At 37.6% G+C, this 21,174-nt stretch overlaps 1 protein-coding gene across 10 annotated transcripts in view; it reads left to right on the forward strand.

Annotated features, from left to right (window-relative positions):
• Positions 1 to 21,174, forward strand: part of KCNMA1 (potassium calcium-activated channel subfamily M alpha 1) — a 428,570-nt gene that overhangs the window by 188,393 nt on the left and 219,003 nt on the right. For all 10 annotated transcript variants that reach the window (XM_056494724.1, XM_056494734.1, XM_056494725.1 and 7 more), the window contains exon 3: positions 10,047 to 10,108. In XM_056494724.1, coding sequence (XP_056350699.1) covers positions 10,047 to 10,108 — 62 coding nt within the window. The remainder of the gene's footprint in view (positions 1 to 10,046; positions 10,109 to 21,174) is intronic.

Below are 21,174 nucleotides of genomic sequence, written 5' to 3' on the forward strand. Positions count from 1 at the left end.
TGTCACAGGAATTTCAAGGTCTGACACAATACCCAGAGGTTTTCTTGGGCTGGGCAATGGTCATGGGGCTGTGAATGATCAGTGCAGTGTGACAGAGGGACCCTGCCCTGGGCATGGGGCTGTGAATGATCAGTGCAGTGTGACAGAGGGACCCTGCCCTGGGCATGGGGCTGTGAATGATCAGTGCAGTTTGGGACAGGGGGACCCTGCCCTGGGCATGGGGCTGTGAATGATCAGTGCAGTGTGACAGAGGGACCCTGCCCTGGGCATGGGGCTGTGAATGATCAGTGCAGTGTGACAGGGGGACCCTGCCCTGGGCATGGGGCTGTGAATGATCAGTGCAGTGTGACAGAGGGACCCTGCCCTGGGCATGGGGCTGTGAATGATCAGTGCAGTGTGACAGGGGGACCCTGCCCCGGGCATGGGGCTGTGAATGATCAGTGCAGTGTGACAGGGGGACCCTGCCCCGGGCATGGGGCTGTGAATGATCAGTGCAGTGTGACAGGGGGACCCTGCCCTGGGCATGGGGCTGTGAATGATCAGTTCAGTTTGGGACAGGGGGACCCTGCCCTGGGCATGGGGCTGTGAATGATCAGTGCAGTGTGACAGGGGGACCCTGCCCCGGGCATGGGGCTGTGAATGATCAGTGCAGTGTGACAGGGGGACCCTGCCCTGGGCATGGGGCTGTGAATGATCAGTTCAGTTTGGGACAGGGGGACCCTGCCCTGGGCATGGGGCTGTGAATGATCAGTGCAGTGTGACAGAGGGACCCTGCCCTGGGCATGGGGCTGTGAATGATCAGTGCAGTGTGACAGGGGGACCCTGCCCTGGGCATGGGGCTGTGAATGATCAGTGCAGTGTGACAGAGGGACCCTGCCCTGGGCATGGGGCTGTGAATGATCAGTGCAGTTTGGGACAGGGGGACCCTGCCCTGGGCATGGGGCTGTGAATGATCAGTGCAGTTTGGGACAGGGGGACCCTGCCCTGGGCATGGGGCTGTGAATGATCAGTGCAGTGTGACAGAGGGACCCTGCCCTGGGCATGGGGCTGTGAATGATCAGTGCAGTGTGACAGGGGGACCCTGCCCTGGGCATGGGGCTGTGAATGATCAGTGCAGTGTGACAGAGGGACCCTGCCCTGGGCATGGGGCTGTGAATGATCAGTGCAGTGTGACAGGGGGACCCTGCCCTGGGCATGGGGCTGTGAATGATCAGTGCAGTTTGGGACAAGGGGACCCTGCCCTGGGCATGGGGCTGTGAATGATCAGTGCAGTTTGGGACAGGGGGACCCTGCCCTGGGCATGGGGCTGTGAATGATCAGTGCAGTTTGGGACAAGGGGACCCTGCCCTGGGCATGGGGCTGTGAATGATCAGTGCAGTTTGGGACAAGGGGACCCTGCCCTGGGCATGGGGCTGTGAATGATCAGTGCAGTGTGACAGGGGGACCCTGCCCTGGGCATGGGGCTGTGAATGATCAGTGCAGTGTGACAGAGGGACCCTGCTCTGGGCATGGGGCTGTGAATGATCAGTGCAGTTTGGGACAAGGGGACCCTGCCCTGGGCATGGGGCTGTGAATGATCAGTGCAGTGTGACAGGGGGACCCTGCCCTGGGCATGGGGCTGTGAATGATCAGTGCAGTTTAGGACAGGGGGACTCTTCCCTAGGCATGTGTTCTTTGGCCTTTGCACAGTTTTGCAGTTGGGCTGGTGGTTTTTCATTTTTGCTGGATCTGATTGTCAGTAAATCACTGGTTTCTCTGAAATAACGTTCCAGCAGGCTTTTCAGCAGCTGTTATCTGCAGTGGGACAGTGAGGAGCTTGAAAAGGAGAGCATTGACATCCAGAATTTTGGGTGATGGTCACCAGCAGAATGCTTTTGCCCAGTGTGGTTCTAGAGCCAGTCACTCATCCACTGGAAATCTGAGAGTTATTCGTCTACCAATATACAAAGTGAATTTGACCTTAATTGGGGTGACTGCTAGGTAATCAGGAGAGAGAACCTTTTAGATTGGAGAGCAGAAAAGCCCCCTTAATATGCATGCACAGATATTTACAGATATATAATGCCATCCACTTAGCTCTAGACAATGACACATTTTGATAGAAAGTACTGCTATTTTTTTGACTGATGGTACTGAATTGGAAAAGTTGCATGTATTTTAATTGGTCATACTGCCAGGCACTCTCCCAGCAAACCTAATTAACTTCAAGCTACAGAGCACCATTAACAGATGGGACTTTTTGTCTTGTGTTTTTTTCACTAATTAGAAAATATCAGTCTTTTCACATTTATGGATTAAACAGAAATTTTCATTTTATTGTCAATATGTCAGTAGAAAGTAGAGGGGAAAAAGCCCAATCTGTATCAAGAAAGCAAAATAAAGCTGAAATATTGACATATATCGAATCATGTACTGAACAGATCACAGCAAAAGCACTTCCTTTTAAAATATTTTTCATCAAACAAGACTGGAAATGTGTGTGGAAAAGTACATAGAAGTATGATTTTTTTTTTTTAAATTTACTTTCTGGTTTGATTTTTAATATTTCTGAGTCTTAGGTCTACTCTAATAATTCCCTAATTTTGATTTCACAGCATTCCTTATAATAAGTTGTCTCCTCAAATGAGAGGTAGTCTGTTCAAGTCTATGTAAGAAAGCTGAATCTTTTATTGGAGAGAAAACACAGCTTGTGGCAGGCAGACTGAATTTGCTAATTCTCCTTAGTGTGGTTTAATTCAGAGAGGTTCCATTTCTATTACCAGTGACGACTTATATCAATTACTAACTACAGTCATGAGTAGTTAGGTAAGCTCACAGTGATTCAGACCTTTACCATGGCTTTTACTTGTACCTTTCAGATATACCCAAATTACTGCTCTGATGCATAAATTCAATATGTGGCTCTTCTCTGTCTGCTGTATCTGTTTTCTCTCCTAAAAATGTTCTGTATTTGTTATCAATGTTATTCAAGTCTATAAAAAGAGATGCATTGAATATGAACTGTATTTTTAAAGATATATTTACCATAAATACAGAATTTTAGTTTTAGTAATAAATTAAAATCTTATTACACTGGGTAGTGGAATAGTAGTAATGGTAGTGACTTAGTGGTACCAAAAATATAGTACCAGAAAAATTGGCAAAAAGCTTATCTTAGAGTTATTGACACCTTTCTACTTAAATAAAGCCCTTTGGTGCACAAAGCCCCTTTGCTGTCATGGGCAGTGCTGCCCCTTGCCCTGTCCTGCTTGGGCTCTGGGTGATTCCTGTGGCCTCAGGAGAGCTCTCAGCTGTGCAAGATCCACTGCAAACACCTGTAGTGAAGGGAGTGGCTTCCCTAAGGAGTTGACATGGAGTATTCCTGCCAAATGAAGGCAAGAGGGAGAACTGGAAGCCTGAAGAGGTCAGGTAATGTGCTGAAGTCACACACCACAAGAATGGTTGGACTAGGGACAATAACCAAGTCTCCTGATTACTCATGGTCATCAGTCAGAGCTCACACTGGCCTACTTTAATGCCTTTTGGTTTTGAAATTAAATCCTTGCTATGGATTTTCTGACAGAAGTTCACTGAGAATTTACTGCCCACTGGTTATCAGATAGTAATTTCTCACTCCCCTTCACCTCCTCTTTTGGATAAACTCAGACTTTTCTTGGAAAATGAAAGTCTGTATGAGCTTTGCTGAAGGGGAAAATTTATATAGCAAAAATCTCTTAAAGCTGCCAAAGTTGACAGTACTGTTTTTATTGTGTGCTGATGGCTAAATTAGTTACATAAAATTTAATAGCTAATTAACTTTTTAGTTAACTGCTTTTTGTGTAATAATAGTAAATAAAAAACAAAATCAGAAAATGTAACTGAAAGGAAATGACTTGCATGTAAACATTCTCAAGTCTGGGTTTCTGAAAAGTTTTTAATGTGGCAATAAAAATTGCAAAGTTTGGATTCATTTCTTTAATTGCTTCATGCTAAAACTAAGTGTTAGTAAAGTCTCGTTGGAGCTGTGTGATCTTGAACCTTTTCTGACTTCCCTGAAAGTTGGGGTTGCTCATTATTTGGCTTGGAGGTGCTTCAGCTGCTTCTAGAATTGGATGCTAAATCCTGGCTGACATTCAAAAGTTGGAAAAAATAGTAGAAATTAAGGTTATTCTTTTTTGTTATTTTTTCCTTTACCACCTGCCTTTTCTGCATGGAGAGTGGTAGGATCACTAAGTCACAGAGACACATTTAATGGCTGGGACACTGCCCAGCAGACAGAACCCTTAAGATCCATAGCTGTTGGTATGTACCTTGTCCTCCAGGGATGGTGCTGGCTGTAGAATTTGCACTTTGCCTGTGTTTTTATGAGCATCAGTGTATGTGTCACTGCTGCCTGGTCATAGCATTATGTCCTGTCAAGCATGACACTTATACAGGGAATATATTAACAGCAAAACCTGTTTCCCTGCATTTTTTGAATAAAAGGTAAATGACAAATTTTCCCAGTTTCTTAGTATCCTTGTTTGAGCTTTTCATTTAGTATTTTTTGCTGGTGGGAGCAAGATGGAATCTTGTTTAGTCTTTTCATTATTTTGTCAATTCATCTTTCTCCTCCTATTTACTTCAGCCCTCATTTGCTTTTGTTTCCTGGTTTATTCTTGCAAGGTAGCTCACAACTGGTGCATGCTTAGAAAGTTTTCTTTAAAAGGAACAGCGGCATTAAATGCAGTTGTTCTAGAAAACATTAAGAGAGCATATCATCAATAAGAAATATGATCTAGCACACCCAAGTGAGGTAGAATGGTGTTCTGGGAGCCCCTTGGGAGTTCATGACCTCATAGAGTGGATGGTGGATATTCTGAGCTTCTGCCTTGGGCATTTTGGTTACTTATATGCTGGCCCACGGGAGCCCAGGAAAAGAAAAGACAGAACGACTGTGGGCAGGGCAATGTGTTCAAGCCCAGAGAAAAGTCAGTGTACAACTTCAGCTAGAGCATGGTCCTAGGTCCTGGTGATGGACTTGAGAGATCCTCTTCTGCTTTACTCCTGGTCAGGCAGGGTATAGTGGGAAAAAAAGCCTCTAAACAGGAATTTACTACCAATTTCTATAAAAATCTGAACACATTTTATTTGACTGGACAAATCAAAAAGTTCTGAGGGTGATTTTGTTGGATGAACTAACATGAATTCTGTAGTTTGACATCAAGCAGCTGCTTTAGTTCACTGATTTAAGTTCAAAGGTAATATTAATAAAAACATCTCAAAGAAGTAAGTATTACAGTAAACAAAGGTAGAACACTGTTTTTTTTAGAGCAAGCATCTATATTGTTTTATAGTAAATAAAAATTTGTATTTATATTAATCTGAGATATATTAATTGCTCAGTTGTTTGTGTCAGCTGCAGTGCATAACTTCTTAGCACTGATGGCTTTGCTTGTATGGAATGATTTCTGAATTTTGCTCTTTGTGTATAGGGTGTCAGCTAGTGGGACAGCAATTTTAGGTAAGACATTCTGGATCTTCTGTGGTCAAGAAGGTCTTTTGTTAAATTGCAATAATTGCACAGATATGGGTACATCTCCTAGAGTCTGCAGTTCTGTGCTAGGATTGCCAAGCTAGAAGTAATTCCTAAATTCTGAAATGTAACTTGAAGCAGGTGTGTCTAGATTTTTAAGATTTTCCTTCCTAACGAATCTGGACAAGTAAATTCTGTCTGTCTACAAAAGAACTACAATTGATTTCTTATTTAATTGTTAAAGGACGTTTGGGGTTTATATTTAAGGTACGACAATTTTCATCCTAGCTGGATCAAAACATCAAGCTATTGGCATCTTAGCAGTGCAAACTTTTGTGTAACAAAAGTTTAATGTATCATTGAAGTTTTAGCTTTAGTACATAGGAAATAATTAGTGTTCTCCAAAAGTAATTATAAATATAAAAGGTAATGGAATTTTATTTTAAATAATAGTTGATAAAACTGAGTATTTTATTAGCAGAATTTACTGTGTGAATGTAGAAATGAAAACTAAATGAATTTCAAAAATATTAACTATATAAATATTATATAGTTTATATATATAAATAAATATTAAATATAAATAAATATTCTGAGCCTTTGGGTTGAATAATTTAACCATAGGATAAGAGTTTGAAAGAAAAATTTTTGAAGAACTGTACAGAACAGATTGTTGTGAGAAAAAATAGGAACTCTGATGCCCTGAGGTGTTAGGGGTTACAGATTTCTGCAAGTTTTGTTTCTTTTCACTGCATGCTTCCTATTTTAATACTTAATTTTGGACAAAAATAAAAAGAGATGACTATTAGTTTTTGATTTTCTGCTTTGCCTCTTGAGTTCTATGCTATTTTGTATTAATTATGTTTGGATAATTTAATCTTGTATAAGCAAGAATTTGCCTTTGAAACTTCAAAGAGTTCTTTTTCTAGTTTCCCAGAGTGTTCAAGTGTTACAGGCTATGAGAGACTGAAGTTCCTGCTCTAGAGTCCCTTCATGGCTCTTCATTATTTACTGTAGCCCTCCTGTCTAATGTGACCAGCCTGTTCGTTTTCCCTTTTTCCTTCCATAGTGCTGTTATGGAATTGTAGGGGGAACAGTGCCACCCCTTGGATTATCCCTTTGTTACATGGGCTGGGGCTGGAGTGTGAGCTTAATCGGGAAAGTGTTTGTCTCAGAGTTAGTGCTTCCCTGCGATATTATAATGTTGTTATACCCTTATCAAAACTCCCCTTTTTTTTCTTTCTCTTTTTTCTTCTTGTATTTATTATGGATGCCTAAATTTTGACTGCAGTCAAAGCTTTTCTAGGGCATCTTGGAATCAGTCAAAACATTTTAAATTTTCCTTAGATGGGTTTTATCTGCAGTTTCTCTAACTCTTGCCTCAAAAAGGCATTCTACACTTTTGTTGAAATCCAGATCTGGATTTCTCTGTTCCTTTTTTAAAGAAAGATATAGGGATATGCAGCAACTACTCTGTGTATTCCCCTCTCTTTCCTTTAATCAGATTGTTTGTTTTTAATTTGTTAGTAAGTGCTTAGTCAGTATAGCTGTTAGCATGAGAGTTCACATTTCTCAATCGTATACAAACAGCAAGCTATTATAAATTAAAGGATTCTTTCCTTCTGTACAGAGAGGTTATAATAGATGTGTAGCAATGGCAATGTTTTGGCAAATATATTGAAATAATAAACAGAGCAAGCAAGCTTCTTGCCATGTCCTAGTTAATGAAAAAAGGCAGTAATTCACATGCATATGTGCTTTTCCCTCCCTCAGATTTTAGTTGCTGTGAATTTGGGATATGGATCTGTGTTTGTGACACCCCTCAAGCATAGTAAGGTCTCTAAAATAGACATTATCTCCCCTGGCAATCTGGGGAATACTAGAACAAACTGAGTAATTGTCATCCTGGGTCTGAATAACCAGGTTACACTCCACTTTATTTAGATGAGAATACAGCAAAAAACTTGCATCTGGGACTTTATCATATAGCATACAAGAGTTTGGGGTTTTGTTAAAATCTATTTCTTTTGTTTTTGTTTTTTTTTAAGTTTTGTATAACTTTAACCTGATTGGTTCAGAGTCTGCTTTTTCCACACACTCAATGGTTTCAAGTTCATCTCTATTCTTCTGTCACTTAGCAAAGGAAAAATGAGTTTCTCTGTTAGCAGGAAAAAGAAAGGAGTTTTAGACTCCATTCTCTTCTAATGCTCTTTCTGTGATTCTTTGAAGCATTATGAATCACATTAGGTATGTGTTTCAAGGCAATAGAAGAGAAAATAAGCCTTGATTTAAAATCAGGTATATGTATTACAGAAGGGTAACATTGTAGTCTTGCATACATATCTCACTGTTTGGCATAGCATGGGAATCTGGATCTGCTTACAAAATACAGATATTTGTGTTTTAGTGGCAGCTACACGAACTATCACAGAACACTTAAAAGCCTTAAGTGTTTTGGAAGGTCTCACCCAGAATCTTTATAACATTTAAGCAGCACAGCAATGATTAACAAAGGGTTGGATATAACTGAAATGTAAGGCTGATGCAGTGTTATGCTGAGTTTGCTCTACAAGACTCCTTTGGGTGGGAGGCAATGACTGAATGTTGCAGCTTAAGACTTGCTGAATGAAAAGGAAAATAAAAGTCCTTTAAGGTTTACAAAGTAAACCTTGTAAACTTTGTGAAACTTGAAGGAATGGTTTACAAGTTTAGTTTTTCTAATTTCATTTTCAACATTAAGTGGTCATTTCAGCATTCTCCAGCCCAAAACTCCTGCCATAGGGTAGATCTCTTTTGTACTCTGGCTTTTTTGGGTCTCTTCTCTTTTTCTTTTTCTTTTTTTTTTTTTCTTTTTCTTTTTCTTTTTCTTTTTCTTTTTCTTTTTCTTTTTCTTTTTCTTTTTCTTTTTCTTTTCTTTTTCTTTTTCTTTTTCTTTTTCTTTTTCTTTTTCTTTTTCTTTTTCTTTTTCTTTTTCTTTTTCTTTTTCTTTTTCTTTTTCTTTTTCTTTTTTTTTCTTTTTTTTCTTTTTCTTTTTCTTTTTCCTTTGGATTTTTTATTGTTTTTTTCTTAAAGAGATACATTTATTTAATAATAGAGGGTGCTGTTAGTATGAAATGCTGTTAGTTAGAAATGATTCCATAGAATGCAGGATAAAACATTACCACTAATGCTTGACTTTAAATTATATAAAAGTGAATAGCAGTGTTTAAAACTGGTTTGGGAAAAATCAAAATTTTTTGCCAAAATTGTAAGCTGTGTGTTCTCAGAGCACTCAGCACTTCTTAAAATTCTGTTTTTAAAAAAATGAAGACTCTCCTTGGAATGGATTGATAATAAGTAATGGAGCAGATTAGATTCAGATGAAAACTGTGAGTAGCTTGGAGTGTTCCAACAGGCAGGGCAGAGTGTGCATAATATTTTGATTCCCACTCTCTTAATTCAAATAAAAATTGGCTTCACTGCTAATCATAATTTGGGGTATATTTTCAGATAACAATGCATAAGTTCTATTCACTACTATAATTTCTTGTGATGGTGACACTCCTACCAGTTGATATGAATTTAATAGTTTATTTCACCTTGTAATACCTGTACACAAGGAAAGAAGATTTAAACTCTAGATGTTAACATTATATTATACTCAGGTAATAAAAATGGTATTTCAATGAATTTCATGCTTCAGTTCTTGAATTTGATGGACAGATCTCACTGTTTCAGGTGATAATGCATCAGATAAGACAACAGATACTTGAACTCAGGCAAAATACCCTTTTCTAGACATTCACAAAGTAAAGATGTTATGGTCAGCAAGATATAAAAGGAATAATAATTTAAGCTTTCAGTGGAATAGTTATTGTAGCAAGTTGTACTAATTATGTAGTATTAATATATTAATGAGTTTAATTGGAAGGTATGTTTGACATTGGCCATGCAGAGGTTCAGAATTTGGTTATGTAATAATTATTATACCTTGCTTCAGATGATGCCTTTACAGCACAGAGCTGAGAGCAGGGGAACCTCTACATTGTGTCAGAAAGCCTCTTTAGAATAAAAACTTCATGTGACCCCTCCTTGCACTGTGGTCCTCAGTCAGGCTTGTTCATAATACAGCAGTTCAGAAAGGGGTCTGAAGCCTGTATTGAATCAAGATATTTTTATTCCTGTGCTCATTTGTGACTTATTAAGTATTGCTTTAAACTGTTTGAAAGTCCATTGTTATCTCAATGGCCACGAGTGCAGTCTTAGAGTTTGCTGACAGTTTCACAGCCATGTATATAAAATGGAAGCTCAATCTAACCTGTTGTCACTCTTGGTTTATGCCCCAGTGAGCAATCCTGCAGGGTAGGTCTGCTAAATCCAGATTGTTTGTCTCTTTTTCAATGCAAGAAAGCATCCTATGATAATATATAATGTTTGAAGTTCAAATAGGAGTAATTTTCTTAAGAAAATCAGAGCTGACATGAAACTAGTTTATGATTTTTGTTGTCTTTTTTATGTAAAAGAATAAATGGTTAATGTTGTTAAATAATTACTCTTTTCTTTTCTTTTGTAGGTTGTCTTAGTCTTCGCTCTTAGTATTGGTGCTCTTGTAATATACTTCATAGATTCATCAAAGTGAGTATTCCAGTACATTTTCCTTTCTCTTCTTTCCTGCAGCAATTATGCATCTCTAAATTTCTCCATTCATCTACTTCAAGTCAGTGCTTGGTCTCATCGCCTGTGTGCAAAGAACTTTATAATAGCACAGGTTCTACAAAAATAACTCAAGAATGGGAAAAAAGATATTATATAAACTAAATTGAACACAGTCACATTGGATCTGTAGAATGGAGAGGAAAACTACTTTTGTGGATTGAGATTATACATACTATTGCAAAAATACAGTTTTTATATTCATTATGCATGTGTAGAATCTTTCAAAATCAAGACTTGATCAAAAGCATCTTGAGAGACTGACAAGAACACTTCTGAAAACCTCTGCTTGAATTAGACAGTATGAGCATTATATCTTGCATCTCTGTATTTCCAGCTTCTGAGTGTGATAGGTTTTACCAAGATAAGGTGAACTACTAATAGTTTGCAAAGCATCTCAGTATTCTTTAGGTTTACACTGACATTATCATACAGTGCTGAGGTTTGGGCCAGGCAGAGGAAAGTTTCACTGGGCTATGTGGTGGTTTTATACAAACAAGGGTAACTCTGACCATATTCTGATATCATCCATACTCCACCCTTATGTTCACATCGAGCTGGACGCTGTCAGTGTTGTAACAGGCAGACTGGTAGCCTAACAAAGAAGAAAAAAATAAAAAAGAACTTAAAAAAATATTCTTAATTGAATACAATTCTTTTGGGAGAGGGATATTCTGAAGAATCAATAGCAATTTAAAGTTCTATGATGGCATGCTTACTGTTTTCCTCTGAGCTAGTTTAAGGTTTCCATTACTGCAGCAGTTAAGACTGTGTGCCAAAGTCAGTCCATGTGAGCCTGCCTGCTGTCTCTAAGGGTAGTAGTTATGTGCTAAAACAGTCATTCAGTGACTCAAAATCAGACATTCCACTGTTGACATCTGTACATCCTGGTATTTAGGAAGGTGGTGGCATTAGCAAAGACATTCTTGGATAAATGGATGCCAGCTCTGTATCGTGTGAGTTTGAAGCTATAGATGTGTCAAGTATAATTGAGATTATATTAGATAGAGATTTTATCTGTGGAGAGGAGCCAAGTAGTAGGAAAACTCAGCTTCTGTCTTGAGCTCCCTTGAAGTGAGGGCAATTAGTTTTCCTTCTTAAAATTACAATGAGTGTTTGTGTTAATTTTAGCAATTTTTCCTTCATATATCCCCACTGAAGTACGTAAAATGGTCCCTTTCTGAAGACCTCTGTAAAACATTTTGCAGCACAATCACAAAACTTCTGGATGCCTGATATTTCCAGGTCAAAAGTGTGGAATAGATTAAAACTTGTTTCTATTTATGTTTCAATTTCAGATCAAGTACTGCTGTGTGTCAGAGTAATTGTTTTTTGGTGAAAGTAATGGAATATGTAATGAATTTTAGGCACTTCATTCTTGATACTTTGATTGTTTTCCTCAAGGAGAGCAAAGCTGGCAACATGGGAGAGTTTCTGGGACACTTGAGCTTTCTTTGGGCCACCTAATCCATGTACTGCTACCAGCTTACTGATTGCTTGATCAACAAGTGTTTTAACTGGGCATTTCTCTTAGTTTTCAGCCAGCATTTAACTTGTGCTGCAGTTTAAATTCAGGAACCTGAAGTTAGCATACTGTACTTGGCACACTTTTTCTTCTGTTTCTCCTCCTGTCTCCCTTCTTACCCTTGTTTAGTTCCACACACACATCTTGGTTTTTTTCTCTTTGTTCTTTTGCTTGTTTGTTTTGGAAATGCTTGGTAGATTAATTCATGTGAGAAACACCCCAGATATATCCTGGAATGGAAAAATTCAGCTTTCTTTTATTCTGCTGACCTGATGCCCATTTCAGCAATGCAGAATCAAATGCAGTGTTATATCAGTCTATTTAAGATCCAGAAGTGCATGCTTGGAAAAAATCATTCCTCTGAGAATTTGGTCAAACAGGAAATAATGAAGGTAGGCTGAAAGGAATGCTTGTGATATCCTCAACAAAGCAGCTGGAACAACAGAGACTACAGCTTGCTCAGGATGAGTGGACACAAATCAGCTCTAGTGCTCCCACCAGAGAGATGGTGACATGCACCAGGGTGAGCTTTCCCCTAACAGTGCATTCCAGAGCTGGTGTGATCTGCCTGGGCCATGGACTCTCACCTGTTACAGGCTTTTATGTGGAGAATTACAAAAATTGTGTCTTCAATCCAGAGCTGAATAGTGCTAGTGTGAGCAGTCTAATAGATCTTGCCAGTGATCTGTTCCTCCAAGACCCTTAATCTGTCTGTAGATTTATAGATGCAATGATAGTATGTCCACAAAGGAATCCTGCACGACTTCATACTGAAGGGGCATCAAGAAAGATGGGAAAAACAATGCTGTTTCAATAGATATTGAAGGAAGAGTGAAAAGACCACAAAGTTTTTTCAAGGAAGCATGTGTCATGATTAATTGTAGTATGAAGGCTGAATTGAAGTATGAAGGTTGTCACAGCTGTAAGAGGAGGGTAAACTAAGAGCATTTTTATGTTGCTCAGTTATCACTCTGACAGACACTCTGTCAGAGTAGTACCAGTTGAAATGGCACATCCAGTGCAGTGCTCCTTGGAGAGATCTGAGCTCAGAAAACGGTGCAGCTGCGACATCCTCCTTAGCAGTTAGCCCTGCATCTCTGCAGAGACAATTAAGTAGCTGTGTGTTGCTATGAAATATTTCTGTACTGATGCTGTTTCTGGTACAAACTTCAGATTCTGCACCCGACTTCATCACAAAAATGGGCACAGTTATGTTCATATACATTTCCTTTGTGCTTTTCAAAAATATGTCTATTCTTAGTCAAAAGGGACTTTTCTTAAGGCTGTATGTGTTTCTAAAACTATCAGAAAATACCCTACATACCCTCCAAATCTCTATATCCCATTCATCAGTGCTATGACAGGAGAGAGAGCACAAATAAATATTTCTAGCCACTACAAACTATTAATCAAATCATTTTATAAGAATGATGGAAACATCTTTAAGTGTTGAGCCACCTTGTCACGATTGAAACTTCATTGCTGACATTCTGACTACTGCATCATTATTCTTTCTTTGGTCCAGTTTCTATTATATATACAAAATATCCACATATATATCTGACTGCATAAAAGTTCACTCCTAAAGACACATACTAATTGTATTTTTTTGTTTTATTCTGTATGTGGATGATGTTTGGAAAGGATTGTGATTCCCTCCAGGAAAACAGTTTTCTTGTACTTCTTCTGTCTTCTGTGGTACTTTGAGTTCATTTTTTGGGTCTTGTCTTTATTATTTAGGGTGAAGCAAATCTTTTCCACCTCTGCTAACAGTTAGTCATTATGATTCCAACCTAGGTGATTCTGTCAACTTGTTTAGTAGCAAAATAGCTGGAAACATGTCAGAGATACTATACTAGAAACTTGCTTAACAAAACAATACAAAATGAGAAGTCTGGTTTCTTGTTTTGGAGAATTCATGCAGGTTTCTTGTCATTGCATGGGAAGTAATTAGGAAGGATGCATTGAAAATCTATATATTCTGTTTGAGAAGTTTCCTGTGCAACAGCACAAGGAGAAAATGTCATTAGCAAGTTTTCTTGGAAAGTTTTAGTAGAAAAAATACCTTTTTTCCCTAAAAGCAGCACTTAGTCTCAAGTCCTTATGAAATCTCTTTTAATGTGGGAACATTTGAGGATAAGTTATGATAGTGTTTGGCTTTCCTGCTTCTTTGATACTGCTTCTGTGTTTTGTCTTCTGAAAGATTTGATTTTGCTCATTTAAATGTTCTACAAAAATACTGCAAGCCTGGTGAGGATGATTTGTTTAAATTTATGACAGATACAGTTTCACTGTCCAGGAGAATTCACATCTTTTTCATTTGTGTAGTCTGTGTTGCCCCTTTTACAAACATGTATGAGGTATGAAATTTATCTGAATAGTTCAGTAAGTCTATGTAAACATAAACAATCAAGTGGTTTCAGATACCTATCTCATTTCCATTATAAGTCATTTAGCTTTTCCATATTAAGTGGAATAATCAGCAGAACATTTTGATGATTCCTTCTTGGTTTCATGGCCCTTCAAGGAAAAAACAAATTTTATTTCATTTGTAAGTCAACAATACTGCATCTGAATTTTGACTGGATCTCATTGGCCTGATGTATAAAAAAAATGAAGATGCCTCTAATAGGATCAAAAATCAGTTCCCAGAAAAAGTTCAGTTTGAGCTTTGATTTTATTGCAGTTTTCAGGTTACAGTTTGGTTTTCTGAATGTATTATTTCTTTTTAATTTGGAAGACATATAAAAGTAAAAGATTGGTACTTCTTTTTTCTCAAGTAACTAATTTTAGGGCTATGCTGTATCATTTTGCTGAGGGTATCTGTGCAGTTCATGGTTCTGTACTCTGAAGTATGTATTTACCAGTATTTTGAGTGTGTCCAGATTTCACATAGCCTTTCAGTCCTCATATTTAAGGACTTAAGTAGAACTTAAATTGTACTGAACTTTGTTTCAAGCCTTCCTGCTTATAAAGAAATTGGCTCATGCAAAAATATTTTAATTATGTTTATAAAGTTCTACTTTGTCTTAGTATACTCATTAACCCACTCTAAGTGGCTACAAGAGCATTCCTTCATACTAAGTACCCAGCAGAGTTAATTTTTTATGATGCATGACTAAGAGATGTAGAAATTGACTTAAAATGCTGGGATCTGGTTCAAGGAAATGCTGCTAGATTGTTTACCATTGCTGAAATTGCTAAAATTACAATGGCCTCTGTCTTGGCAAGTAGATTAAAACAGTATTGTTCCCTGCATTCTTGGGGGGGAACCTCCCACAGCACCTTGCAGCTGGTGGCATTGTAACATTTTAATATTTTTCAAATTTTAATTTTGTTAACACTGCATCAGTTTCTAGTCATTTCTGTGAGCTGATAAATTTTGTTCCATACTGAAGCAAATCCTGTTATGTGTGTTCTCTGGACCTCTTTTTTACATAAAAAGGGAAACCTGAAACTTTTAATTTCCCTTAGTTTTATTAACTGCTCACTTGTCAAATGGAGTGATAGGTGTAATTTTCTGATTCCAAGAAAATTTAGCTTAAATGTGTAAGTGAATTTCTTGTGTTTATTTTGAAGTAACTTCATTTTTTAGTATTGTAGCAGAATTGTAACTTCAGTTGTGCCTACTGCTGATTCTCAGCAAATCACAGAATCTGTGGCTCATACAGCCTCAGTCAATACCCTTTAAACTGGTACATTATTAAGTAAGATTTTTGGTCATAAGTATTGCAATTTTATATTTTCTGTGCTTGTAGTCGGTACTGAGTGTACACCATTATTGCTTTAATTGAAAAGTGATTTCCAGAAGAAAGCCCTATTTATGACAATGAACTTTAATTTTCTTCATTGCTCTGCAAATTTTGCTGTGGAAGTGTCCATAGCTAAGATTCATCGCTTTCATTAGCATGCTAGACTTGAAGCCAGGTGGGTGTACAGCTCAGTGCATGGCCTCTGCAGGCAGCTGAATACCAGAATGATTGAAGGTCTTTGTTAGGCACAGATGGTGTTAATTATGAGTCAAATCCAGCAACAGCAGTGATATGATTATTATAAGGAAAAAACCAAAAGAAACAGGCCACAGTGGAGGGGAAAAACCACCTGGTAATGATTGTCCATGTGTCACTGTGCACTTGGCTCTCTAGGACAAAGGGATTAGGTATGATTATATGTCTCCTAGTTTTGTTGTTAGACATTGTCCCTAAACCACCAAGCATTATAGGCATTATTTTGAATTATTAAAAAATTTGGATGTAGTGAGGCATAGTGAAAAAATAGATGCATGATTTATGTACTATCCATCTCTTAGCTCAGTGTTGCCATTCATTCTCTGACATGTTCAGAGAGCTTGAGTTTGGCAAATTATATGCAGATAAAAATTGTAAAACACTACCTGAATAACTTCTCCAATCTATTTAGGAGATTATGTTAATGAATAAAGGGAATTCCTATGTATATGTTTATCATGTTAATGGTACAGAATCTCTGGTTAGGCAATATGGAAATATTCTGAGTTCTCTAGACAAACATGTAATGAAGTTTGTGGTAATCAATGCCAGTAGTTTGTACTTGCTAAATAATGAAAATTAATTGTTGCAAATGAATTAAATGAGAAACACTGTGAATGAGTTTTAGATAAAATGGCAGACAAAAATAGATTTACTTCCATAAGAATTGACAAATCAAGTTCTAGGGAAAATTTTTGTTTTTATACCTTGATGTTCTGCAGAAATTCTTAGTAATTGTGATGCACAACCTTGATGATGTGATAAATTCCAATGGGATTACTTTTCTGAAGTGTTGGGCCCTGTAAAAGATCTCAGTAACTTTCCTCTTGGCCTGTCACTGAGTATGACTAGTAGAGTTTGGCTGTGTTTTCTTAACACCTGAAGGAGGCTCCAACAGGTATTTATTGGTGTTGGTAAGATTCTTTGAGGCTTTGTCAGACAAGAGTCTCTCAGCCCTCCTCATATGACAGTCCCTTAACATCTCTGTGCCTTTCAGTGGTCTCACTCCCCTGTGTCTGTGTCTCCATGCTGGAGACACATTTCCTAATGCAGCCTGGAAAATGCTGCTGCTCCTCTTTACTGCAAGGGCCCATGGGTGGCTTATAGTGAACTTCTGGACTCAGGTCATTTTCTGCAGAGCTGCTTTCCAGCTGCAGCCAGTTGCATGCTATGCTAAGGAATCATTAAAGTTCAAGTTTGTATAATCTTATTATTTCAAAAATAAGCCAGTAATCTGAAATAGCAAAACTTTGTACGTGCAGTGATATTTGTTGACTTTATTTGTATGAAAATGTTGCTAGATAGGCCTTTAAGTAAATATATGTCACTTAAATTAATGTGTTTATACTGAATAAAGCGAGCTTAAGAGTTCGATCATTAAGGAGCTAAGTCCTCACTTTTTCCTGAGTCAATTCTTATATGGTTTAAATTCTGGTCATCTCTTAGACAAATGAGAATACTGTATTTCAGGAATCAGATCCTTCTTTTTATGGGTTAGGTGGAATGTACTATTTTATTTTATTTTTTTTAACATTTGGCCATTAGTTTTTCCTTCTCCAGTTTCTAGTTAATTGACAGAAATCTGATTTCAGCATAGGCAAAAATCTATTATGGCATGTTTTTAAGACAGCACTTTTTAGGAGAGTAAGACATGCTGCTCTCTCAAGTTTCTCCCTTTGAAGGATGAATGCAGGAAATTCATTGGAAATGGAGGTCTGACTTAGATGTTCTCTAATTTGAGAAGGTTTGTTAGCTATATTTCATTACATGGCTTTTTCAAAGAAGCAGGATTTTACACTAAAATGTCACCCTGTGATGTAGGGAGGGCAGATTTGGCACTGTCCCAGTAGGTAAGTGGAATGGTACTCAAAGGTCATTCTCTATGGTGCTTGGAGAAATGATAAAATCTGTATAATTTACAAATTTGCAGATTTAGTTTGGAACTTCAGGAAAGTTTGATAGCTATGACAGTGGTGAAATATTGGAAAAGAGAATCATAGGATGATTGTGGAGTTTCCTGCATCACTGGTATTTCGCTTGTATAAATTATACTTGGTGATATTTCAGTTGGTAGGATGATGGAATATCTGGTTATTGTGTCTTTTGCAATGTAAAGCTGACTGTGTGGCCTGGGAGGCTCAAAGGAAATGAAGACCACATTGTTGCTCTGAAGATCTAAGCCTGCAAGAGTGGCAAGTGTATGTTTACAGTTTCAATTTTACAGGAATGTTTTTTTGCCTAAAAATGCCACTGATAAAAAGTGAGCATTTAACACCTTCATCTTTTGTAGCACAGTTTCTTATTGATTAGTATGATAAACACAGAGACACTCAGAAGACTGAAATGGATCCAAGCCCAAGGAATATTTGTGATCCTGGCTCAGGGTAAATTCTGTTTTCATAACATGTTTCTTTGCTGTTCAAAGACATAATTACTTAGATAAGACTTTGGCCATTTATTGTGGCTGAGCTGTGAGTGTTCTGGTTTGGTTTTTTTGTTTTTTGTTTTTGTTTTTTTTTTTTATCTGGAGACTGTATGTAGACATACAGGAATTATTCTAAGAATTTTATGTTAGATGCTAGCATTTTATTTCTTGTCTGAAAATGACTAACAAATCCAACAGATATGTAGTACCACGAGGTGGAAAATTCTTTTTACCCCTGCTGTGTTACAACTCCATTCTGATACGTTATGACAAGTGGCATTTATGGCAAGTGAGTTCACTGCTTGTTCTGGAGCTGTTTGCAAGAAATTAATTTAAACATGTATGTTTGGACATCGATGTTTCAATATGTTTTTGTGTCAAATTCTTTTCTTTGCTGAGGGTTGGTTTGCTTTTGTATGCTGTTATGCTTCATGTGGGATACCTGAGCTCCTTCAAGTGGTGGGTGGGGGCAAGGCAGTGGCTTGACAAAGGCTGGAGCAGATTGTTGCCTCACCTGGCAGTTTCTCTCCAAGCAAGTGCCCATTGTTAAAGGGCGTTTGAATAACACTGGTGCTCAACCTTCCTATGTGCCAAACTGCATCTTTTATTCCAGAGAATTGCTTCTGCTTTTGTGTGCTGAGAAATCCAAAGTCATCAGGTTAAACATCAGCCTGAAAAAGAACTGCAAATTGACAGCTGCTTCCAGTTGATTCCTGGCAGTTTTCATTGATTTCTAGTTCTGTTTTGGGAAGATTATTCCCATCTGCTCTAAATTCCACTGGCTTTTGTAGGGCAGGATCTCAAAGTTTGGTTTGCCCAAGAGTCTTTGTCTTTCACCTGAAGGCAGATGTCAGGCATAATCAGGCATGTTTAGAAAACCACACTTCTAAAAAGTATTTTAAGTTCAGGAGTTTATCCTCTGCTGCCCTGCTTGCATAAATCTTGCATTAGTTTTGATCCCATATACAATTCAGATCTCTTCATGAACTCAGGCTTTTGAGTCCAGTGAAAGCAGAGTGTTAAAAGCTATCTCTGTTATCTAAAAAAACCCAGAAACAATGTCCTTTTTAAAATTCTACCCGTGACTGTGGATAAAAAACAATTGTAATAGAACATCGCAGTTTCTTATTCCTGTGGTTTGCTAGTCTTCTAAATTTTTATTTATTTTGAAAATTATATTTGTGTTGCAGCACTACATATTATGCAGCATCTGAAGAACAAGCTCACTTGCTGGCATGAATTGCAATTTACTAATTATTGTTGTTTCTGAATAAGAATTTACTGTCTATAGAGCATCAATAAAATAAGTTTATTGACACCATTGTGCTTACATATACATTCTTTGGATAATGACTTGGATCTGACTTTAGAAATATGGATTAAAAATATTTAGATTAACATTTATTTGCTTAGCTTCTGGTAACTTTCACTGGAAACAAGTTCTCAGGAAACCTCCCCTCTATTGGTTTTCACCACCTACACAATAATTTGAAGGTCAGTTTGTGTAATGAAACTGTGTAGATCACATTTATGGCCTTCTCAGTTTCACTTCTCTGTTTTCATAAACTCATACCGTGTTGCTTGATGTGTTTACAGTATTGCTACAGGAACATATTCCTAAATTACAATTGAAATTCTTTTGAAAACTCTCTCAGTGTATAATTGACATACAGGTTAGAACTTTTATATTTTTTCCTCTTTCCAAGTAAATGCCTGCATTTTTTGTTTCATCCCAAAGCATTTGACAGTGCATCTGGAAATATTTTGTCCCATGCTTTCTTTCCCTGTAGACAAATTAGTTGTGCACACTGAGCTAGAAGCATTCTTTCTTAGTACTGGACAAATTCCCAAATCTATAGAATATAAAAGAGGAGATAACTCAGCTGAGGTTTTTAAAATACCAGTCCATACAGCTGTTATCAAAACATGGCCTGCTTAGGAGATTGCTTTTCAGAGTGGAGTTGAGTGTATAATCAGCCTTACCCCTCTGCTTTTTAAGCTACAGATACAAATAAAGATGTGACCTCTTTCACTTTTTCCCCCCCTCCCTTCTGACAGCTTGACAAATTGTAGCTTTTGGGACACCCCAGTAGTTGATGAGTCATTTCTGATTAAAAATAGAATTCCTTGCAGCAAGGACACCCATTCCACTTTTGATGTGTGTGTCATTTCTGACAGAGTCACAGGGCCAACTGTGCCATGTTAATGAAGCAGCCAGGAGGAAAAGAGCTTTCTCTCTTCAGTAAATACCAGAGCTGGAATCCAACAGTCCTGAAAAAAGGAAAAGGGAAATCCCATGTACATGAACATGAATACCTGCAGGCTTTCCTCCCTTCCTTTTACTTTGTGAGCATTTTGAGTCTTTTCTAGATCCTGGTGCAATGTAACAAATATCACTATCCTACCTTTCTTCTGTGCTTTTCTTCTGTTGCAGACATTTTGTATAAAATTTAGGGAGTAGAATAAAAATGAAAAGACTGAAAATAGTTTCAGGATTATCTTGGTTTGCCTTAATTAAAATTAAATTGCAACAGGGTACCAGGGATATTATTTGAACGGTGAATGCTAAATGAAGGAAATATCAGTTGAAATGGGTTCAATTTTTTTTTTTTTTTTTTTATAATATTATTTTGGAATTTTTATAAAGATGAAGTAGAGCTAAAAATTGAACTCCTCCTGAACCACTATTGGTGATTACTTATCTATTATAAAACTAGGACATATTTCACTTTTTAAATTTAATTGTTAGGTGCACATGAAGACATTGCAATATCTTAGGTTAAGGATTTCTTAAATAGTTTATTTTTTAAATTCCTGTGGTTGTAGACTGGGGAAAAGGCTAAGTGAGATTGTGAAATACCACTTCTGGTTCTGGAATTTAAGCCAAAGTAATTTTGTCACATTTCTTAATAAAACAGTTTATACAGTATTTTGCTTTTAAAAAATATCTTCTGATCAGAAAGATATTTGGACTTCATTTTAAAGATGTGATGTGTTACAAAGTTTTCCATTTGTCTGGAGAACTACTTGC

The sequence above is a fragment of the Oenanthe melanoleuca genome, chromosome 6, assembly GCF_029582105.1.
Source record: "Oenanthe melanoleuca isolate GR-GAL-2019-014 chromosome 6, OMel1.0, whole genome shotgun sequence".
Taxonomy (NCBI): Eukaryota; Metazoa; Chordata; class Aves; order Passeriformes; family Muscicapidae; genus Oenanthe; species Oenanthe melanoleuca.